Genomic DNA, 20732 nt, shown 5'->3' on the forward strand with positions numbered 1-20732 from the left:
CCACCATTCTGATTTCTGTTTCTATAAATTTGACTACAATAGATTCCTCACACAAGTAGAATCAGATAGTATTTGTCCTTTTGAGATGGGCTTATTTCACTCAGCATAATGTCCTTAAGTTCACCCATGTTGTAGTGTGTGTGTGTGTCAGAATTTCCTTCCTTTCAAGGCTGAGTAATATTCCACTGTATGGATGTACCACATCTTCTTTATCCATTCATCTGTCAATGGACACTTATATTGCTTCTAGCTCTTGGCTACTGTGAATGATGCTGCTATGAACTTGGGTGTACCCAAGTAACACTTTGAGATCCTGCTTTCAGTTCTTTTGGATATATACTCAGAACAGTAATTGCTGGATCATATGTTAAGTCTGTTTTCAAGTTTCTGAGGAGCCACTACTGGTTTCCATAGTGGTGGGCCACCTTACAGTCCCACTAACAGTGCACAAGGGTTCCATGTCCCCACATCCTTGCCCCTCACCTTTCAACGTTAACCAAGCTCCACCTCTACTCTGCTTTCTGAATTATTTTCTCTTTCCAAAATTCTATTTCCTAGTTCACCTATAGTAGGAGTGACTCAAAATCAGGTGTTTTACTTTGGAAACCCAGCATCTAGTAGAAGGGCTAAGACATATTAGTCTCTCAGAAAATGTTGGCAGAATGAAAGAGTTATCTATTAGGATTATTTGTATTTAGAAGGGAACAATAGAATAAAAATATATTTTTAAAGATTTTATCTATCTATTTATATAGCGAGGGGAAGGGGGGAGAAAGAGAGGGAGAGAAACATCAAGGTGTGGTCACCTCTTGCACCCCCTACTGGGGACCTGGCCCATAACCCAGGTATGTGCCCTGACTGGGAATCGAACCCTTTGCTTTGCAGTCTGGCACTCAATCCACTGAGCCGCACCAGCCCGGGCTAAAAAATTATTTTACTTTAAAAATAATTTCAGAAAGTACAACTCTAGGTTAAATTAGAACATGAGATTAGACCTTTTACATTTTTCTAAAATTATTCTTAAATTCCTTTTATGGTCTCTAATCTGAAATTTTTAAAACAATTAAAAAGTTTTATTGTGCTGTTGGCTATAATGTTTTGGGAGAAAAAAAATCTGATGTTTATTATTATATTAAATATCTCCTTATATATACCTAACTCTGCACACTTTATCATAAATTATCATTTTATGTATGACTAAAAAATTCTTTCAATTTAAAGAAAGTAGAAAATTGTAAGCACATGTAATACTCTGTTATCCTGGTCTTTCATGGCGGCCCCCTGAGGACACATCATCAAACAACACAAACTGTACTGTAGAACAGCTAAATGAGATAGAGCATCTGGTCCTTGTCCCCAGACATAATATTCCAAAGGAAAACTAGGGTGAATATACAAAAGAGCCCCATGTGCCTGTACAAAAGTAACGTGAAATTGTCAGTACAAAGTAATATAGCCAAAATCTTAGATGGTCTCAGGTGTAGACCTAACTATGTAATTCACATGTGCATGGATTGAGAGTGCTAAGGGGTAAATAAGGCACATTTGCAATAACTAAAGCCAGTGGTGATTTACTCACTGACGGATTCGCAGAGGAAGAAGGGCCTGCAAAGGGTCTGGAGGAGGGGAAAGCCTTGGCTTGATGGAGAAAGAGGGAGAGGCCTTTAAGAGAAGGAAGCTCAAACGGTAGCCCAGAGGCCTCTGGGAAGAATGGAGAACAGAATGGACTGTCAGGAGAGAGCCCAGTGTCAGGAGAAAGGCAGGGACTCAGGGCAGCCTGTAATGGGTGGACAGTGATCACACCCCAGTGTGGGAAACCAGAGCCTGTGCATGTTTCCAGAACAGCGAGATGGGATTAAACAACAATACTGTCCCCACCCCCCTCCCCACTTCCAACCCAACTGGTTATTCGCCAGGAAAATAACTAGACCAAGCTGCTTTAACACAGGGTATTTCTGATGCCAAATGAAATCACAACACTTGTCAGTGCACGGGGTTATGACACCTGCATTTTAAGATCCTCCAATGGTATAGAATGCTGGTCGTTCTACATTAATGTGGACATGGGGCACATGACTGATTTAGCTTAACAAATGGCAGTAATACCAAGTGCTTTAGCAGTTTTTGAAGTTATTATTAGTATAGGAAGTATGTCCACATTATCAGTTCTCTCTGCCTAAGCATTGCCAACATGGTCTCCAAGCTCAGCACTTCTCCATCTGGCCCCCCACCACCAGGCTGCGCTTGAGGGGTAACAAAGATATTTAATGCTGCCAGTCATCTAAGGGCTGACTCTTGATGACACGTGAGAAAACAGCCTGAGAAAAAACTCTTCAGGGAACACTGTTCTCGCTGTTCTGCATGTTCTTCTCGGAAGAAGACTGGTCATTTTAAAAATATTTTTACTTTTTATTTTGAAATAGAAATAACAGAAAAGTTGCAAAAATAGTACAGAGACTTCCCATATGCCCTTGAGCAGTTTCCCTAAACTTAACATCTTCCGTAGTTTTGACACTATTACCAAAACCAGGAAGTTAACCAAGATACAATACTATGAACTAATCTACAGACCTCACTTGAACTTCACCAGTTTTCCCACTGATGGCCTTTTTCTGACCCAGGATCTCACAGTGCATTGAGCGGCACTGTTTCCTATCTCTTCTAATCTGTGACGGTCCCCTTGTATTTCTTTAGCACTCATGACCTCCACACTTTAGAGCAGTGCTAGTCAATTATTTTGCATTATGTCTGTACTTTTTAATTCACCAATGTCATGTCCTGTTTAGGTTGAAGCCGTGCATTTTTGGTAGGAAAAGCACAAAGTTGATGCTGCGCCCTTCTAAGTGCATCACACTAGGAGGCACACGATGCTGATGTAGCTTATAACTGTGATATTTACCCTGATCATTGGGTAAAGAAGACATCTGCCAGCTTCCTCCACTGTAAAGTCACCGTTTTCCCTTTGTAATTACTACATATCTTGGGGGAGATATTTTGGGATCATTCAAATATCCTGTTTCTCACTGCTCGTTTGCCTAGCAACCTCTGCAGCCACTGATGGTTTTTGCCTGCAGTCACTACTGCAGTGGTGTTTGCCTAATTCCTTCATTCCTTCTACTCTTATTAACTGGAATTCTACTAAACCAAAGACCTAGCCCTTCTTCTCCATATGTTTATTTATTCAATTACTTAGAGCAGTATGGACTCATGAATTAAATTTAGTTTATTCCATGGGCTATATCCCAATGCTGTAATTATTTTACTGCTCAAACTGCTTAGGCCTAGACTTTTGGGAATGCCTTCAAGCTGTCTCCAGTGTCCTTTCAATAAGCCTCTATCCTTCCTTTTGGGGGCACTTCCTTACTTTTGGCATCACGAGATGTTCCAGGTTCATCTAGTATTTCCCCTGCTCCAAGCCTGGGATCAAATATTTCTCCAAGGAGCTCTGATTCCTTTTACTAAAGGGATGGTGACCACAGGGGAGGGATGACCGTGAAAAGAAGGGGAAGGGACTAGTTAAAGAGCTTGTGTGGATGACCCATGGACATGGGCAACCGAGAGGGAATCGACTGTGGGAGCGGATGGGGGGGGGCGGTGGGATGGGTGGAGGAGGGCAAAGGGGGGAAAGTTGGGACAACTGTAATAGAATACAATAAAAAAACTTAAACAATAAATAAAATTAATTAAATTTATAAGTTAAAGAAGAAAAAAGGAATGGTATTTAGAAACCAAAATCTGGGTCCTCTCTGCAAACAGAGCTAGTAAATGTATGTGGTCACAATGACATACTTTTTACATCTGTTGTTTTCTTTAGCATGTCTTTCAAAATTTGGTAGGTTAATTGTAGTAATCTGTCATCTAAAAGGAATTTTTATCAGGAGAATATGAAGACAGGCATGTTTAACGTAGCTCCCTTGAATGCTTCTGCATAATGAAACCCTTAGGGACGTGTGGAAATTGGCGGACCTGCCAGATGCCTGAAATCAGCTCACCCTGTCACGCAGGCCCATCACCCTGTAAGGGCAGACAGCCCTTCGCAGCCTGTCGTCCCCGGTCCTGAATGGGACAGAAAAAGTACTTTATGTAATCCTCCTCTAAAATTTCCACTTAAAAAAAGACCTTTCCAGCAGTACTTTCAATTGTCATCTGAGACTCCTACTTAGCAAACCCTTTTCCTAAAGAAAGTGCCCCATTCCACACGTGGGCTGGGGCAGAGCATGCCCGTCGCGGGGCCACACAAGAGGAGGCAGGCCGCTGGGCACTCACGCCGGCCCTCCCTGAGCTCAACAGCATTTCACCTGCAGCGTGATACTCAGTGTGCTCTTTAAACTTTGTTCTGGAAGAATTCTAGATTTATGGAAAAGTTGCAAAGACAATACAAAGAATCCCATATTCCTCCCACCTTTTATACATCTTATGTAACTATGATACACTTATCAAAACTAAGAAGGTAAAATCAGCTACACTCAGACCTCATTCGAATCGCGCCACTTTTATGCTGATGCTCTTTCTCAGTTCCGGGATATAAGCCATCACATTTAGACAATCCATTTTAACAAAGTTTTTTTTTATTTTTTTAATTTTTTTTTAAACCAAATCTCATTCCTCACTTAGGTCTCCAGTTACATGTTAGTTCTTTTTTTTTTTTTTTAACATTTTATTTATTTATTTTTAGAGAGGGAAGGGAGGGAGATAGAGAGAGAGAGAGGGAGAGAGAGAGAGTGCGGTTGCTGGGGGTTCTGGCCTGCAACCCAGGAATGTACCCTGGCTGGGAATCGAACCTGGGACACTTTGGTTCCCAACCCGCGCTCAATCCACTGAGCTACGCCAGCCAGGGCAGAAAGTTTTTTTAAAAATTAGATTAATAGATCCTTATATGATATTTAATTTATTCTAAGATATAACCCATTTTTCCTTTTCTCATTTGGGCATTCTTAATCCAGGCAACTACTGCATTTCACTCGTGGCTGTACCCAGCCCTGTGCAGACACACGCCCACTCCCTCTCGCCCGGTGCCCCTGGCCAGTACATAACCCGCTGCAGTGCAGCTCGCACGTCCACGCTCACCCCAGTGACAGGCCATCTGAGTACCTGTTAACTTCCTCAGCGCGCTGCATTAGTCTTATGTCAGCTTTACAGTCCTGAGGTTCACATCCAACCGCTAGTCCTATGTTTCAAAGCCTCTCTAGATTTTGTCTAAGTTATGTTCTAATTTGTTATAATTGTATGAAAATTGTTTACTTACTGTTTCAACCAGTATTTTTCATGGGTCTACTGTTTTCCAGGCACTGTACTGGATAATATGCTCAGCACAGAATAGACTAATCAGACACAGTTACTCTCTGGTGAGAGAAACAGCCAGTAGACAAAAAAATAAAAGTAGTTTCAGATTGTGGCAAGTGCCGCAGATGGGGAAAAAGCATTTCCAAGGAGAGAGAATACCAGGGAGCCTACTTTAGAATTTGCGGTAGGTCAGGACTCTCTGAGGAGGTGTCTTTTAAGTCGAGACCCGAAGGCGGCAAAGGTACAGAATGCAAAGGTATGAGGGATGTTTCTTATGCAAGAAATAAATGGCCCTGGCTGGCATAGCTCAGTGGATTAAGCGTGAGCTGCGAACCAAAGCATTGCAGGTTCGATTCCCAGTCAGGGCACATGCCTGAGTTGCAGGCCATGGCCCCCAGCAACCACACATTGATGTTTCTCTCTCTCTCTTTCTCTCTCCCTTCCCTCTCTAAAAATAAATAAACAAAATCTTTAAAAAATTCATTTAAAAAATAAATTAATGTTTCATAATGTTTAATATAAAGAGTGACACAGATGCCTTCAGTCTCAAGTCAGGCAAAGCATTCTAGGAGAAGACAGGGAATTCTATAACTTTGAAGGGTTGAGAGTGACTTAGAAGTTTGTAGAACCATTTATAAATAACCTAAACTTTAAAATCATTTATATTTATCTTTTAAAATTTCTACCTTAGAATGCTTTATGATATATGCACAAAACAGTACAATAGGACATGTTTCTAATTTATGTATCTAAATCCATTTACATACAAACACACTATACACACATGCACATAGAGACACACACATATGGTGAAAGGGCCATCAAAACACTTTGGAAAACACCTCAGAGTATGAGTACGCTCCTCGTCCCTGGTCCATCAACATCCCCCATTCGTACCTCACTGCAGACACAGCTGGCATCTGTCTAGACCAGTGATTTCCGGACTTAGCTGTGTATCAAAATGACCTGGGAGTGGGGTTAAAATTAGATTCTCGGACTTTCTCCCCAGCAAATTCTTACGCAGTGTGCCATGGAGCTCAGAAAACTGTGACACTGAAGAAAGAACTCCTTCTCTCACTCAAGGCACTGGCAGGTCTGGGAACCAATGGTAAAAGACGAGACAGGGATGTGTTTTGTGGGCGCAGATAGCTGTATATTGAAATGCATATGTATGTGGGTCACCTGTATAGTTTTATCTTTCTCTTCATATCCAAACCCGCTCTTTAAAGACAAGGAAGCAAATGTTCCTCACTCGTTGTCCACACTTTGCTTGTTGGACTGTTGGGAACCGCCCTGCCTAGTTTGAGAAGCTGTAACCCCCGCCAAGGCTAAGGCTAAGGGAGTGACCTTGGACCATAAGCCACCAAGGAGACAAAAGCTTATCTCCCTGGCAGGAGTGCCGCTTCTGCTCCGTTTTACTTCATCCATAACTGGCCCCCAATACTTGGTCAGTTAGCCAATGATGGGTAAGATTCCCCAAGGGGGGAATGACCTAAGACAACCATGATCACGTGGGAGGCCCCCAAGGAAGGACTTTGGGGGCTACAGCAAAAGGGGGTGATGGACCCTCGCCCCTTGGCTTTGACAAAGTCTGAGTCCTCATTGTCTGCGAGAAATCTCCTAATCTCCTGGCTGCCTTATTTCCCTTGCTCCACCCAAGCCTGAAACAATGACAGAGGGTGGTGCAGCCCTGTGCTGGAAAGGGCAGGTTCCCCGGGCAATCAGGCCTAAGAAAGAATACGTAAAGTCCTGTGAAACCTGCTTTGTTTAGAATGCTCTCAATTAGATGATAAGGGTCCAAACAAGAAGTACGTTTGTTCCTCAAAGTTTTACAGCTCTTTAGCTATAAAGAGCTGACTCAAAATAGGCCTCAGAGTTCTTTGTTATCTATTGTTTGATCCTTACTGTCTGGCAATGATTAATGAGCTTTATCTACATTCCTATGCAAATCAACCCAATGAAAGCCCATTGGGGAACAGGCTCCTGCCCCTTCTCCTCTGAGAGATTGGCCACGTTTCCTCCCCCAAGCAGATCATGTCTTGGGAGACTTATTCTCATCTGTGGCGGCTGGGGGGGGAGGAAGGCGGGGCCTGCAGGGGAGCCCCTCCACACTGGACAGTATGCCCTGGATAAATGCTATCTGTTGACTTGGAAAAGATTAATAAAAAAGGCTAACCTCGTTAACCTGGTCTTTAACACAGCAATGAGACACATAAATGGCCGATGAATAGTCATTTACAATATCAAACACTAAGTATTTACAAACCAATGAAATATTTCTGACCTGGGACCAGAATGGTAATGGCTGTCTGCACCGCCTTCCGGATGATGCTGTCTAAGGCAAACATCCAGTGTGGCTTGATGTTATGGTTCCGAAGAACTTTGTTGACCTGGAGAAAGAGAGTGACACTTAGTCTACTTTACTTTTTAACTGCAAATAACTTAGCTGATGCAAGTATCTGAGTGGCGATTTATCAACAAAATAATACAAAGTTTTCTTCCCCTTGAGATGTGAATAATTTGTGTCACCTGGAAAACAAGTGAAAAATTGACACTTCAATTTAAAGTTCGGTGAACCCCATGTAAACCAATGAGATACCTTCCTTAAGGGAAAGGCATTCCTGTTAAATGGGAAGGTTGCTCTGTCGGAACTTAGAACATGCAGCTTCCACCTTTCATGATGTCTGCAGATTAGAAGGCTGAGGAGGTAAAGTGGGGGACGAGAGATAAAAATAAAGTTTCTCTAAATGTTACGACTCTGTCGTCTAACCCAACCAAGAGCTTCGGCACACTCTGGTGACCTGGAAAAGCAGGTGAAGGGGGTAATGAGTGTGTACTGAGTGCCTGGACTTCCTTCCCACACTTCTTCACATCTGCAAATGGGACAATAATCTGTTAAAGTACTCCAGAAAAGCTGTTCACATGAAAAAAATCTTTGTTGTAAGGGTATGTATGTGTGTGTTTGGTTTCCGAGAGCATGTTACACAGGTCTGAGTGCAGGAAACGCCGAACCACTGCCGTATTTACTTTAACAGCTCATCGGGTGCCAATGCCAAGTCCTGATGCTCTTGAGGGTCCCCTGGGTCTCAGCCCCTCTGGAGCAGGCTGGGCCCAGGCTCCTGAATGAAGGGGTGGCTTCTGCATAGAACGTTCTGCCTCCCGTCACCTGAGGCATCAGGCACTTCAGTGATGCCCAGGGCCTGCTGCTCTTTCTCTGTGCACACTCAGGCTCCCACAGCCAGCTTTGGCTGAGCTCACAAGGTTGGTGGGCCAGCCCAGGGTCCTTGGGTGGCCATGACTTCCCCTTCAGCCTTGGAGACAGGTTCTCAGGGTGGGCTGGAGTTGCGGCTTCCAAATCCTGGGAGCTGACCAGCCCGCCTTCCATTGTTGCCCTTCTGCTTGAGGATGCCCCTTCTGAGCCCTTAATGAGGAATTTCCAGGACCTGAGGTGGAGCAAGCAGTGGACCAACGGTGGGGGCGAGTCCTGACGAGCTGGGAGAGAGTGCTGTTAGTGCCGGGTATGGAGGGGCTGGGTCTTCAAGCAGTCTTCAGTGGGGATGGGGTCTGTGGGTCCAGCCCTACCCAGGCTGGGCACTAGTGACAAGGAGCCGGCTGTCCCCTCAGGGACTTGTGGGATGCCAGCCTCCTCTGGGGGACACCAGGCCTTCCATTCTGGGGTTCCTGGGCAAGAGGGCATCTTCTTCCTCACCCTTTCCTGCTCCTCTGAGGTGTAGATCCTGGCCCACTTCTGGGGTTGGTACCAAGCTTGGCTCCTATACACCTTGGCTGTTCTCAGGCCCCTCATCAGTGTTATCCTCTGAAGAGGCCACCTCACGGATGGTTTCCTGCTTCTGCAGTGACTCTTGCTGCTCCTGTGGGAGGGTGCCTAGAGCTCGTGAGCAAGCAGGCTGCAGCACCCCCTCCCAGACAGTGCACTCCTAGTCCCAACTACCTCCAGAGGACTGACTCCCTGGGTGGCAGTTCCTTCTGTAGCTCAGGGTGGGGCAGGTCAAGGCTATGCTTTCGAGAAGTGGCTAGCTTCTTCTCAGAAGCAGCAAGTGCAGCCGCCAGTTTCTCAGCTGACTGCACGTAAGGGCATGTTTTTAAAGTGACTAGTAGTATTTCACACATTTCAACAGACACTGAAATAGATATATGCATTGTCTTTTTTTCTTTATAAAAATTGTTTAAAATAAGCATAACATAAATTGATCATCTTAACCACTTCTAAGCATGCAGTGGCATCAAGTACAGTGACACTGTCATGTTACCACTGTCGATCTCCAAAACTCTTTTCATCTCGAAAAACTGAAACTCTGTACCCATTGATTATAACTCCACATTGCCTGCCCCCACCCACAGCCCCTGGCAGCCACCATTCTACTTCCTGTCCCATGAATTATAGCTACTCTAGGTATCTTAGGTTAAGTGGAATCACACAGTATTTTTGTGACTGGCTGATTTCACTTAGTGTAATGTGTTAGAACTTCCTTTTTAAGGGTGAAGAATGTTCCACTGTATGCATATGTATGCATTACCTTTTAAAAACTAAACTTTATCATAAGGCTGGGAGAGACTTATTTAAAATTTGGATTAACTCCACTAACTGTTGGCTGACACTGGCCTCTAAGAAAAGAGGCTAGTTTTTTAACAGGTGCCTGACTAGAGACCTTGGAGGTGACCGAGCTGCAATCCCACGCCAGCAACTGGAATTCCGGTTGGTAAGACCTGCCCCTGCTCCATCTTCATCAAAATCCCTGTCAGAAGGGAATGGGTCTGCGGGGTTCCTCACAGCGGTTGCTCCCGAGGAAGGGAAGCACTGCTCGGTGATCGCTTGCTCCAGGAAATCCTACCAGAATGAGTTTGTCCTGGTACCTTTGTTTCTTAAAGGACTTTCCTGCTCATTTGACTTCACACTGGGTGTAACACCTGATAAACTAGAATGTTTCTCTCCAGATCACACACGGAAGATGGACACGGGTCCTCTATAACTATGACCCGCTCCTCATAGCCTGTCATGAAACGTGTATTACACAGGGCCCGTCCTCTGAGTTCATGCCCGTTCTGAAGGGCGGTGAGTGAACGTGTGAGTGAGAGAGAGTGTGTGTGTGTGTAAGTGTGCCTGGAGCATTTACTATTAATGACAGGCTTTGCCCGTTCTTTTCACTTCCCATGACCTCAGTCACGTCAGGAGTCTTGTCCCCACTCACAATATAACCTGAAGACCAAGTGGCTTCACAGAGTCTAAGAGAATGTCAGTGGCTGTGGAAGAATTATAATTTGGTTTTAAATCGAGAATCATTTGAAGCTCTAAATATAATTGCCATGATACTTTCTACATAAAAGCAATAAATACATTAGGAGTAAATTAATTTTTGAAATTTAAATAAAATTACGCAAAGTACTTCCATATTCACAAGACAGCCACTGCCAAGAACTCTCTTATTTTATTTGTTTTTTTGTTTGTTTGTTTATAGAGAGAGGGGAAGGGAAGGAGAAAAAGAGGGACAGAAACATCAATATGTGGTTGCCTCTTGTGCATCCCGTACTAGGGACCTGGCCCATAACCCAGGCATGTGCCCTGACTTGGAATCGAACCAGTGATCCTTTGGTTTGCAGGCCCACACTCAATCCACTGAGACCCCCCAGCCAGGGCAGAACTCTCTTATTTTAATCTCCTACACCTTGTAAGCACCTTCCAGGAATAGCTTCAGGCTTTTTTGGTACAAAGTTCCACAGATAAGTCTCATTCAAAAATAGCAGATATGGATTTGAATCAGGCCTTTGGATGACTGACTTCTAGTTGGCATTGCCTAGCAACCAAGTTTGAAAGAGAGGAACTGTCAGCAATGTGTCATTACATCACATGTATTAATTTTCATTCACTGATGCCCTATACTCTGAAGTATATTTCTGGCCAGGAAATATTGAATATTTATTAAACAAAAGTGTTTGAAATGTTCTGAATGGAAACTAGAGAAAAACTGAAAAAAAAAAAAAAAATTATTGGTTTTATTCATTAGTGGCCATTCCAATCTGTATGGTCATTCTCTCAGTGACCACTAGATGGCATCTGCCATACAGAATTGGAAAGTGCATGACTCAAGTGTGTTCTGTTGCTCAAGTCACCAAAATAGTGACCCACTGCTTAATACGTAAGAACAAAGGTCAGCCCTGGAAGATGTTTACAACTTTTGCTATGTTACACAGTGTTCAATTTTATGTGTATCTAGCTTTGGAAGATGCAAATACAGAAAACAAATCTCACACTGACAAGCACACAAAAGGTCCACCATCTCACACTTATCCACAATTCATTGAAATTATTAAAGAAAGCAAAGATAACAGAACTGAATGTTTCATCCAATTTTTTTCTGACTAATTTTAGCCAGAGCTCGTGGGAAAACTTTGGCAAAAAGACCACACTTACAGCATCTTGAAAACTGAAGAGCACCACCTGGACCTGACTGATGCCGTGGCTGTCGAAGTCAAGCTCCAGCTTCAGCTTTGACAGTGTGGTGGCTATGATTTTGCGGTCAGTGGATCTCACAAACTCTCTGAGGCTGGTGACGAGGGTTGTGATGTGCTCCCATTTTAGTTTCGGTTCTTCGGACCCCTGCGAATAAAAACCATGTCACTCAATCATGCTGGACATATCAGCACAGGCCTGCCACTCCCACAGCTCCTGCTGAGAATGTCTGGGCTTCCAAATGCTCCCCGCCAAGAAAGAAGACCCCACCTGGAGGATATGGCTCCTTCCCCTTCTACGTCCCTCCCCAAGAAATAATCAGACTTTGGGAGGAAGGGCACCTACCCCATATGTTAGCTAGTAGCCATGATACAGTCAGATATACAAAGCTTTGCCCAAGCAGAGACAGGTGGAAGCAATAAGATTCTCGCTCTCAGAAATTTTAATCAGGAACCAAGGAGAGATTCAAGCAATAAGCCATAGGACCTCAAGCTCAAAGTCTCCCAGAGAGGGATGTCATAAAACAGGGACAAGAGTACATCCAGTCATAAGGAAGCTGAAACCATGAAGTTGAGAGTGACAATCGATATGGAGAGAAGTGGACACAAACAGGAATGGTACACCGAAAGGCCCACAGCCACCAAGCCAGGTGCACAAAATCCAGGAACCTGAAGTCCCCTGGAATCACACTCCAGGCTTGTCAAGGCACCGTGGCTGGACTGCCTTGAGAGTCCACTTCCCTCACTGCTGCGTCTCTACCTGCATGTCCCCAGTACTTCAGTCGCCCTGGAGTGTGTCACTTCCTTGCAGCTGAAAGGGGCTTGCTCCACACTCTGTCCTTGAAACAACTCCTTACCCATCAATGAGGCAATTAGTTATAAGAATTGATCAATGGACTATTTTATATAGTAAAAATAAAATACAGTATTAAAACAATTCCCCCTAGCTGGCATAGCTCAGTGGATTGAGCACGGGCTGTGAACCAAAGCATCGCAGGTTCGATTCCCAGTCAGGGCACATGCCTGGGTTGCAGGCCATGGACCCCAGCAACCGCACATTGATGTTTCTCTCTCTCTCTTTCTCTCTCCCTTCCCTCTCTGAAAATAAATAAATAAAATCTTAAAAAAAAAATAAACCAAGGTACCTTTAAAAAAATTTCCCTTCTCAAGTTGAATTCGTTTTTTACTTTGCTCAAGGAACATTGTTTTCTTAAAGATGATATAGTAGGATGTTATTTATTTTCAGGATTTTTATTATGCTTATTTCTAACTCATACATTCTATTACGGAATCATCAAAATTAAATTCTTCAACTGGGTTGTGAAAATCACAATTTCTAGGATTCTATTACAATAAAAGAGAAATGCCCCATCAAGTCCCTCCTCTCAATATATTTTCATCTGGAAGCTCTCTCTCATGCTTATGTTTGCATGAGAAAAGATTATATTGTAGCTTGAAAGCTGTCGTTAAGGAAATATTTTAAAATCAGATTGGGAACAATTATAAACTGTTTCTTTTCTTACCAAGAATTAAATTACCCCCAAAGTAAAGGTTCACAGGCAATATCGTAATAACATGAAAATATGTTCAGGAAGAAAAATGTGTTATTCAGGAATTGGAAGCTTAGCTTAGTGAAAAACCATGGTTGCCAGCAGTTTAAACAGCAAGCATTTTTGACATTAGCATTGTTTTTACAACAGAAAAGCATGTTGCTCCTGGTTTTTGGATGTGAGTGCCACTGTCCTACAAAGGAATGCTGTTTACTTCGGGAAATGTATTCTCTCTAGTATTTCAGCCGCTTACATAATTATTTGTGTTTTTACCTCCTATCTCCATGTGCGTTCACGAATGTGCCTGCATAAATGAGCTCCTTTGTTATCACGTAAGCCTGATTCACTATATCCAAAGGTAGCATTTGACAGGGTGCCTTTTTTTAAGTATGCCTGGTACCATCACAGAATCTTCTGCAAAGGTGCTCTCTATTCTTTATTTTTTAAATTTCCTTAAAAACGATGAGTGGATGTCTCAGACTGTACATTGAATGTACAGTCTGAGGTACGCTACAGACTGAAAGGGCTTTTGTGGGCAGTTTTCAGGGTCTGACCAACATCTACACTTTGGTCTTGTTATTAAGGATAGGCTTAAAAGGAAGGCTGTATCGGGAAATGTTTAATGCAATGAAAAGAATTATTTCTATCTGGTTAGAGGAAAAAATGTAAAGATAATAAATAATTGTTATTAGCCTGTTTGCTAACAACAATAATAATAGTTAACATTTGTGGAACACTTTCTATTGCCATCTCAATTGCTCATGATCTTAGTTATTCCTTATAGTATTTTCTCTTTTTTGCAGACGAGGCAATTCAGAGCAGTTAAATAGCTTGCCCAAATCACACAGGCTTTAATTTAAAGTGGTGAAACCAGGTCCCACAAATAGAGGCAAGTTGAGGCTGAGCCCAAGCTCCCAATCATTACATTCTTCTGACCCAAACAGCTGAAGAGCCAGCAGTAAGCCTGGGTCAGGACCTGTTTTACCACTAGATTGTCAGGTGGTATCACAGGAAAGGGTTCACGGTGTCCTTAGCAGTATGATCAGAAGGACCCTTGCTATAACTTGATGATTCTGGATTTAGCATGTGATTCTGACCAGCAGTTTCTGGTCCTTACTAGTCCTGCCCTATTGCTGCACCAAGGCATGTCCTCTGATGGCATATTTTAACTTAAGGTTTTCTTTCATTTCTCCATGTACAAAGAACATTCAAGTGTGCAAGTGTGAGGAAATCACAAAAAATTTGAGTAGGATTAGCCAACATCAAAATTTAAGAATTTCAGCATAGTCATGGGAATGAAATCTCTTGCTGGGCTCTGTGATGGGATGAGGGACAATGACAGTGATCAAGGTTGGCTCTGCCCTGGTGGACATATGGTCCAGCAGGGAGACAAAGAAAAACCCCAGGTAGACCTCTTCAGTGCTGGGAAAGCACACGCTCTGGGGAGGAGTACGAGATTTAAGCAATCCCTGGGCTCCGTGTTTCTGGCCTGAAACAGGCATCTTACACTAGTGGCCATAGGGGAGCCCTTCACTCCACAGTGGCTAAAAGTATCCCTCCGCACCGCCCCCCTACACCATCCCCTCCCCTGCTTTATGTTTCTCCCAGCACTTGTTACCATCTGTCACCCAGGAAGGAGAGCAGTGTGGTGGTTAAGAGTACAGACCCAGGAGCCAGACTGCCTGGCTCTGCCACTCAGACCTGCGTGGCCCAGGCTAGTTACTTGCCTCTCTGCAGAATGAGGGTGCTAACAGAGCCACGGCTCTAGTGCCCCCGTCATGAGGGCTAGATGAGTAAGTGCCTATGACAGCCTAAGGAAAATACCTGGCCCCCAGAAATTGCTTGTTATTGCTAATGGCTTAAAATTTATTATTTTTACAATGCTTATTATGATTACATATTATAACTATATATTTAACTATATATGTTACCATACAGGGTGGGGCAAAAGTAGGTTTACAGTTTTAAGTACACAATACAGTTTATTCTTGTATTATTTATTATTTTCCATGCAAACAACTGTAAACCTACTTTTGCTCCACCCTGTATATTTAAATACATACTCATTTTTTATGTTTGTCTTCCTCCTGTAGAATGATAGCCTCAATTGGATGCAGTTTTTTTTTTCTTCAGTTCTGTTCACTGTAGTGTCCCCAGCACACAGAACAGTGCCTGGCATGTAGCAGATGCCAGTATTTGTGAATAAGTGCACTGACCTTCAAGTGCTGCCTGATTGCTCTTTCCCTCTGAACTTGGTTCCCCTTCCTATCTCACGCCATCCAATTCTCAGTTACCACAGTGAGAGGAAGGAACAGCAAGAGAGAAAGCTAAAGGTTCAAGGTTGCTCCCATGTCCTCCTACTCCTGGGCAGCACCCCAGGCTCTCATCCCACCCCTCTGAGGGCCCTGGCTACCCCCCACCCAGAGCCCCTCCTTCTTGGGCCTCAGAGTAACTATTCGAGGCAGTTTCCTTTAGTCTCAAGTCAGGGTTTTCCCAGAAAACATAGATGGTGCTCATTTCAGTTCTCCTCGTACCCAGAGACCCTTTCAGTTCCTCCTATGTGATCAACAGAGGTGGACATTAGAGAACTCCTAAGGTGATGGAGTCAGCAGGACTCTTAGTGGGGTTCTCAAGACAAAGACAAGCGGGGCTGAACAATAACAGCCAAGAAATGTGTACACACACTCGCCCACGAGCCTGCCTGGTCCATGCACACCCCAATCCAAGCCAGGGACAGGTAAACTGCTAGACTGGGAAACTAAATGCCTGACCCAACTCCTTCAGCTCCACCCTTTTTGCAGCTGTTTCTCCAGGTCAAAAGGGAGAGAAGAAGGTACATGCAGTCCAAGCTAATCAGGGAGGACAGGTCGTGGCCACAGGAGCTGAAGCACACGGACAAATCCCTGGTGCCCATACGACAACTGAAACAGCAGAGTCTGGGGCTGAGTGTGTCTGTGGGGGCGTACATCCAGAGGGGGCACCCCGGAGGCTTGGAGCTGGGGAAACCATTTCGGATGGTGCAGAGCAGGCAAGGAGATTCCTCCACCTATCTGTAAGCAGAATTCCAGGAAACCCATTCCTGGGTATTATGGGCTGAACTGTGTCCTCCCCCTGCCTAGATTCCTATGTTGAAGCCCTAACCTCCAAAGTGACTGTATTTGGAGATAGGATCTCTATGAGGTAATTAAGGTTAAATGAGATTGTAGGGCGGGGCCCTAGCCCAGTAGGACTATTGTTCTTGTGGGACTAAGAAGAGGAAGAGATACCAGGGAGCGCAGAGAAAAAAAAAGCCGGGTGAGGACGGGGAGAGAGGGCTCACTGCAAGCTCAGGAGAGAGGCCTCAAGAAGAAACCAAACCTGCCAACTCCGTGCTCTTAGACTTTCAGCCTCCAGAACTGTGAAAAATAACCTTCTGTCATTTAAGCTGCTCAGCTTGTGGTAATCTGTTAGCAAACGAATACAGGAGGGAACCCGAGTTTGACGGGCCAGCCTGGTGGTTTCATGCCCAAACGGCCTCTGGCCCGCTCTCTAATTACTGACCACTGCCCACCGCCCTCCACCCGGGTGCAGCGCCCCAAGCGCAGGGTCTCCGCTGCATCTGCAATGTTTCCTAAATGCTCAGAGGACTGCCTGAGAGGTGGCCCCGAGCAACTGTCAGAATTAGCAGTTCACGTCGCTCAGTGTGTGTCTGTTGATCACATGAACTAACAAATGAAAAGTAAAAGAGGCTCATAGGGACCAGAGGGAACTTCACCCACGTGAAAAGCTTTGCTTTTGACTTAAAGATAGCTGATGCTTAAACATGGGGTTTCTGCACGAGGGATCTGCCTTGTTCCCCTGTGGGGTAGGTCTGCTGTGTCGTCACGTCACTGCCGCTGCCTCACGTCTCCACGTCTCCTGTGGAACTCCCACTGGCCTCCACAGTTAGACTGTGTCAGCCCTGGGGAAACCAAGTCTCCAGGAAAGGTTTTACCTGAGCCAGAGACTCCATTAAGTTTCTCACAACTTTGTCTTGGTCTTCCTTCAGGATCCTGTGAAGGGTGGCCCGCCTTTCGCTGTCCTTCCTTAGCAAAAAGAACCCGGAGTCTTTTTCCTCAGGAGAAGGTGGAGCGCTGTGGTCCTCAAAATTTTCATCTGGAATGCTGTAATAATTTACACAGCGTAAATCACAGTTGCCTTTATAAAAGGGCACACGATACACTTCTTTCACCCAACGTAAGTCAGGTCTTTACCCCAAAAAGAGGGTCCGCATTCCTTTTACATCTTTCTCTCCGCAGGATTTGGCTCTTGCTTTGAAAGAGAAGGGGTCCACCTTCAGCTCCGTGTCGGGAGAAACTGAGCCATACTCGCTGCTGCTGCTCGTGTCCTCCACCAGCACGGGCACCGGCAAGGATATGCTCCGCAGGTATTCTGCTTGTCAGGAGGGGGAGACAGTTAACGCTCTGAAAAACATACGCACGCTGAAGTACCCACTGAAGAGAGCAGTATCAGTTGTCGAGTGTCTCCTTCCAATGTAAGAGGCTGGTCACGATACTCCCCCCCACGCTCATTACGTGACCCATGCTGGGGCGTTGGCGAGGAACGGGTCCCCCCGGCCCTGTGAGGAATATCTCAGGGGCATGAAACAGGGCAGGGAGCATCAGGCCCAGCATGTCTTGGGTTCTGATTCCTTTATTTTTATCGCCCCCATCAGACTTTAGAAAGGTCACTGAGTTTTCACATCTATAAAATGAAGGTCAAGATTCACAATTTTTAAACCATGTTCCTCTGAGGTTTAAGGGTCCACCTTAGCATCTTGGAGATGCCTTGCATGGGGTGAGTGAGTAGGATTATGAGATTCTAGAATGCAGGTTCCAACACTGTTTTACCTACAACGAATGTGCGGTTAGTCCTATCTGTCTGGGCTCTGCCTGAGGATTCTCACCAGAGTGGATTCTCCACTAAACACCAATTTCAGAAACCAGTGGACTAGATGTTCTCTCCCTTACTTCTCAGACACTCTGATTCTATGGCAAACACGGGCTTTTCACTTATTTTGATGGAGGCTGATTGGCACAAGAGAAACTTCCTACATTTCATCATATCCTGTTTTTTTTGTGTTTTTTAAAAAGATTTTATTTATTTATTTTTAGAGAGGGAAGGGAGGGAGAAAGAGAGAGAGAAACATCAATGTGTGGTTGCTGGGGGGTCATGGCCTGCAACCCAGGCATGTACCCCAACTGGGAATCGAACCTGCGACACTTTGGTTCACAGCCCGCACTCAATCCACTGAGCTATGCCAGCCAGGGCCAAATCCTGGTTTTAAAGAAAGTAATTTTTTCCAGGAGCATCTCTATCTAACAAGTGTCCCAATACCACAAAGTTCTTTTACTAAACAAGGCAGAAGTCAAATTGTAAAAAAGGAATCCACTGTTTCCCAGAATCCCCTTCTTTACTGAATTCCTTTTGGATTGGGCTGAATGGACAACTGCCCCTGAAGACGTGGGATCTCCCTCAGCAGGGGACTCCTGACTCTGTCTGCGGTGACTGCAGATCAGTAATTATTCACAGCGAGGAGGTGACTCAGGAGAAGCCATTTTTCCAAGACCAGCCACTCAGCAAGTGAACTCAGTTCCGACCCCCATGCCCACCTTCTTCATTTTGACTCTATAAAATCTTAAGATCCCATAATATCTTAAGTGAAATTAGACTCTCAAGCCAGAGCAGAGCCCAAAGTTCTCTTGAATGACCTTGAGCACGAAGGGTGAGTGGGCACGTGGGAAACGTGACTGACCATGAGTTCAGCAGATTTACACCTGCCGCCTCATGCTTATTCTAAGGCACATGTTCAGGGAGAGGGCCTGTGGGCAGAACTGTTGACTGAAATTCTCTCCCTCTCTCCCCAAGTATATATAGTTGAGTTCACATAATTTAAGTGTGTGTGTGTGTGTGAGTGTGTGTGAGAGAGAGAGAGAGAGAGAGAAAGAGAGAGCGCGAGAGTGAGAGAGATGGGAATTTATTTCCTGTATCACAAACCATGTGGAAGGGATAAAACTATCACAGATTGTGTTTCTGGGCATGACTAAGCTTCGGTGTAGTTTTAAAATTCTGTTCTCAGAACCTAATCTGTGAAGCAGATATCCTTACCAACATAGAACACCAGGTGAAACAGGCAAACCACTGCATGTCACCTATTCAGAAAGTGGGACCAGTCGGGAACAGAACCGACTTCTGCATAACTTGAAGCAAGTGCCCATTTTATGACACCCAAAGCAGGCTGGGCGGAAGGCCGAGGAGCACTCCAGCCTCTACCTTGTGAAAATGCAGCAACTGCCCTCCAGAGTACGGGCTGCCCATGCAGAAGGAGAGGGAGATGGCTCTCCTCAGAGTAATTGACTCAGAAGTGAAGATGAAAAACTGGACAGGGTGGGGCTAAGAGGCAGTGACCACCGTGTACTCCAGGCTGACGGGCTTTGAGGCACCTGAGGAGCCTGCAAAGACCCGCCCTGGCGGGGGGTGGGGGGGTGGGGGGTGGGGAACAACGCACATTAAGCGCCCCACCCCCACCACAGTATTTGATCAACTCCTCGCCCAACTCAGGCAAATGTAACACTGCGGTCATCCCTTTATTATTCCCTGACATAAACTAGTTGCTCCTCCTAGAGTAAATTTACCTTCCCAGTTACGATCTGCAAAGCCAGTATTAAAAAAACAAAACAATGGCCCTGGCTGGGTAGCTCAGCTGGTTAGAGTACTGTCCTGATGGGCCAAGGTTGCGGGTTTGATCCCTGGTCAGGGCACATACAAGAATCAACTGATGAATGCATAAATAAATGGAACCAATTGATGTTTCTCTCTCTCTCTCAAATCAATAAATAAAACAAAAACAAAACAAAATATAACTACTCCTGACCATCTAAAACTAGAGGGAACATACAACCCCAAAGATGACAGCGGAAGGTATCTGGCATTCAGATTTTCCACAAGAAATCCACTGGGCCAACTGGTTCTAAGATAAGAAAGTGTGGACTCCACTCAAACTGAAGATTTCAAAAATACAAACACCACCTTGCACTTAGGGGGGAACCATTCAAGCTTCCTTCATAGAAGAGAAAGGGGAGGGTTTCTGACATCATGCACCTGGCCGGGCTTGCAGCTGCACAGGTCCCTGGTCCCCAGCAGCCGCCCAGCCACCCACGAAAGCAGGGAGTGGAGGGTGAGCCTATCTGATGGGCGATCTAGAGCTGATCACCAAGCTTCAGCTCAGTGGAAAATATAACAACAAACTCACCATTTGATCCAGGTGAAAGGGCTGTGGGAAGAAAAGCAAAGAGCAATATAAACACACTGGGTTTGTTGTTAAACTGAAGAATCAGACAAAGTGGGGACCCGACATGGGAATCGGTGTCCTTTCCAATCATTCAACCTGCCCACCCCCATCCCATACAAACA

General features: G+C 44.8%; 1 protein-coding gene across 1 annotated transcript in view; it reads right to left on the reverse strand.

The window, feature by feature from the left end:
* The window catches only part of MAP3K5 (mitogen-activated protein kinase kinase kinase 5), a 173653-nt gene that overhangs the window by 9890 nt on the left and 143031 nt on the right, over positions 1 to 20732 (reverse strand). Inside the window, exons 21-25 of the mRNA XM_045843111.1 lie at positions 20572 to 20592; positions 17534 to 17711; positions 17275 to 17443; positions 11714 to 11899; positions 7568 to 7673 (exon numbers count right to left, since the gene is read on the reverse strand). Coding sequence (XP_045699067.1) covers positions 7568 to 7673; positions 11714 to 11899; positions 17275 to 17443; positions 17534 to 17711; positions 20572 to 20592 — 660 coding nt within the window. The remainder of the gene's footprint in view (positions 1 to 7567; positions 7674 to 11713; positions 11900 to 17274; positions 17444 to 17533; positions 17712 to 20571; positions 20593 to 20732) is intronic.

This window comes from Phyllostomus hastatus, unplaced genomic scaffold (genome assembly GCF_019186645.2).
Source record: "Phyllostomus hastatus isolate PE091 unplaced genomic scaffold, TTU_PhHast_1.1 phas_contig_40, whole genome shotgun sequence".
NCBI classification, from domain to species: Eukaryota; Metazoa; Chordata; class Mammalia; order Chiroptera; family Phyllostomidae; genus Phyllostomus; species Phyllostomus hastatus.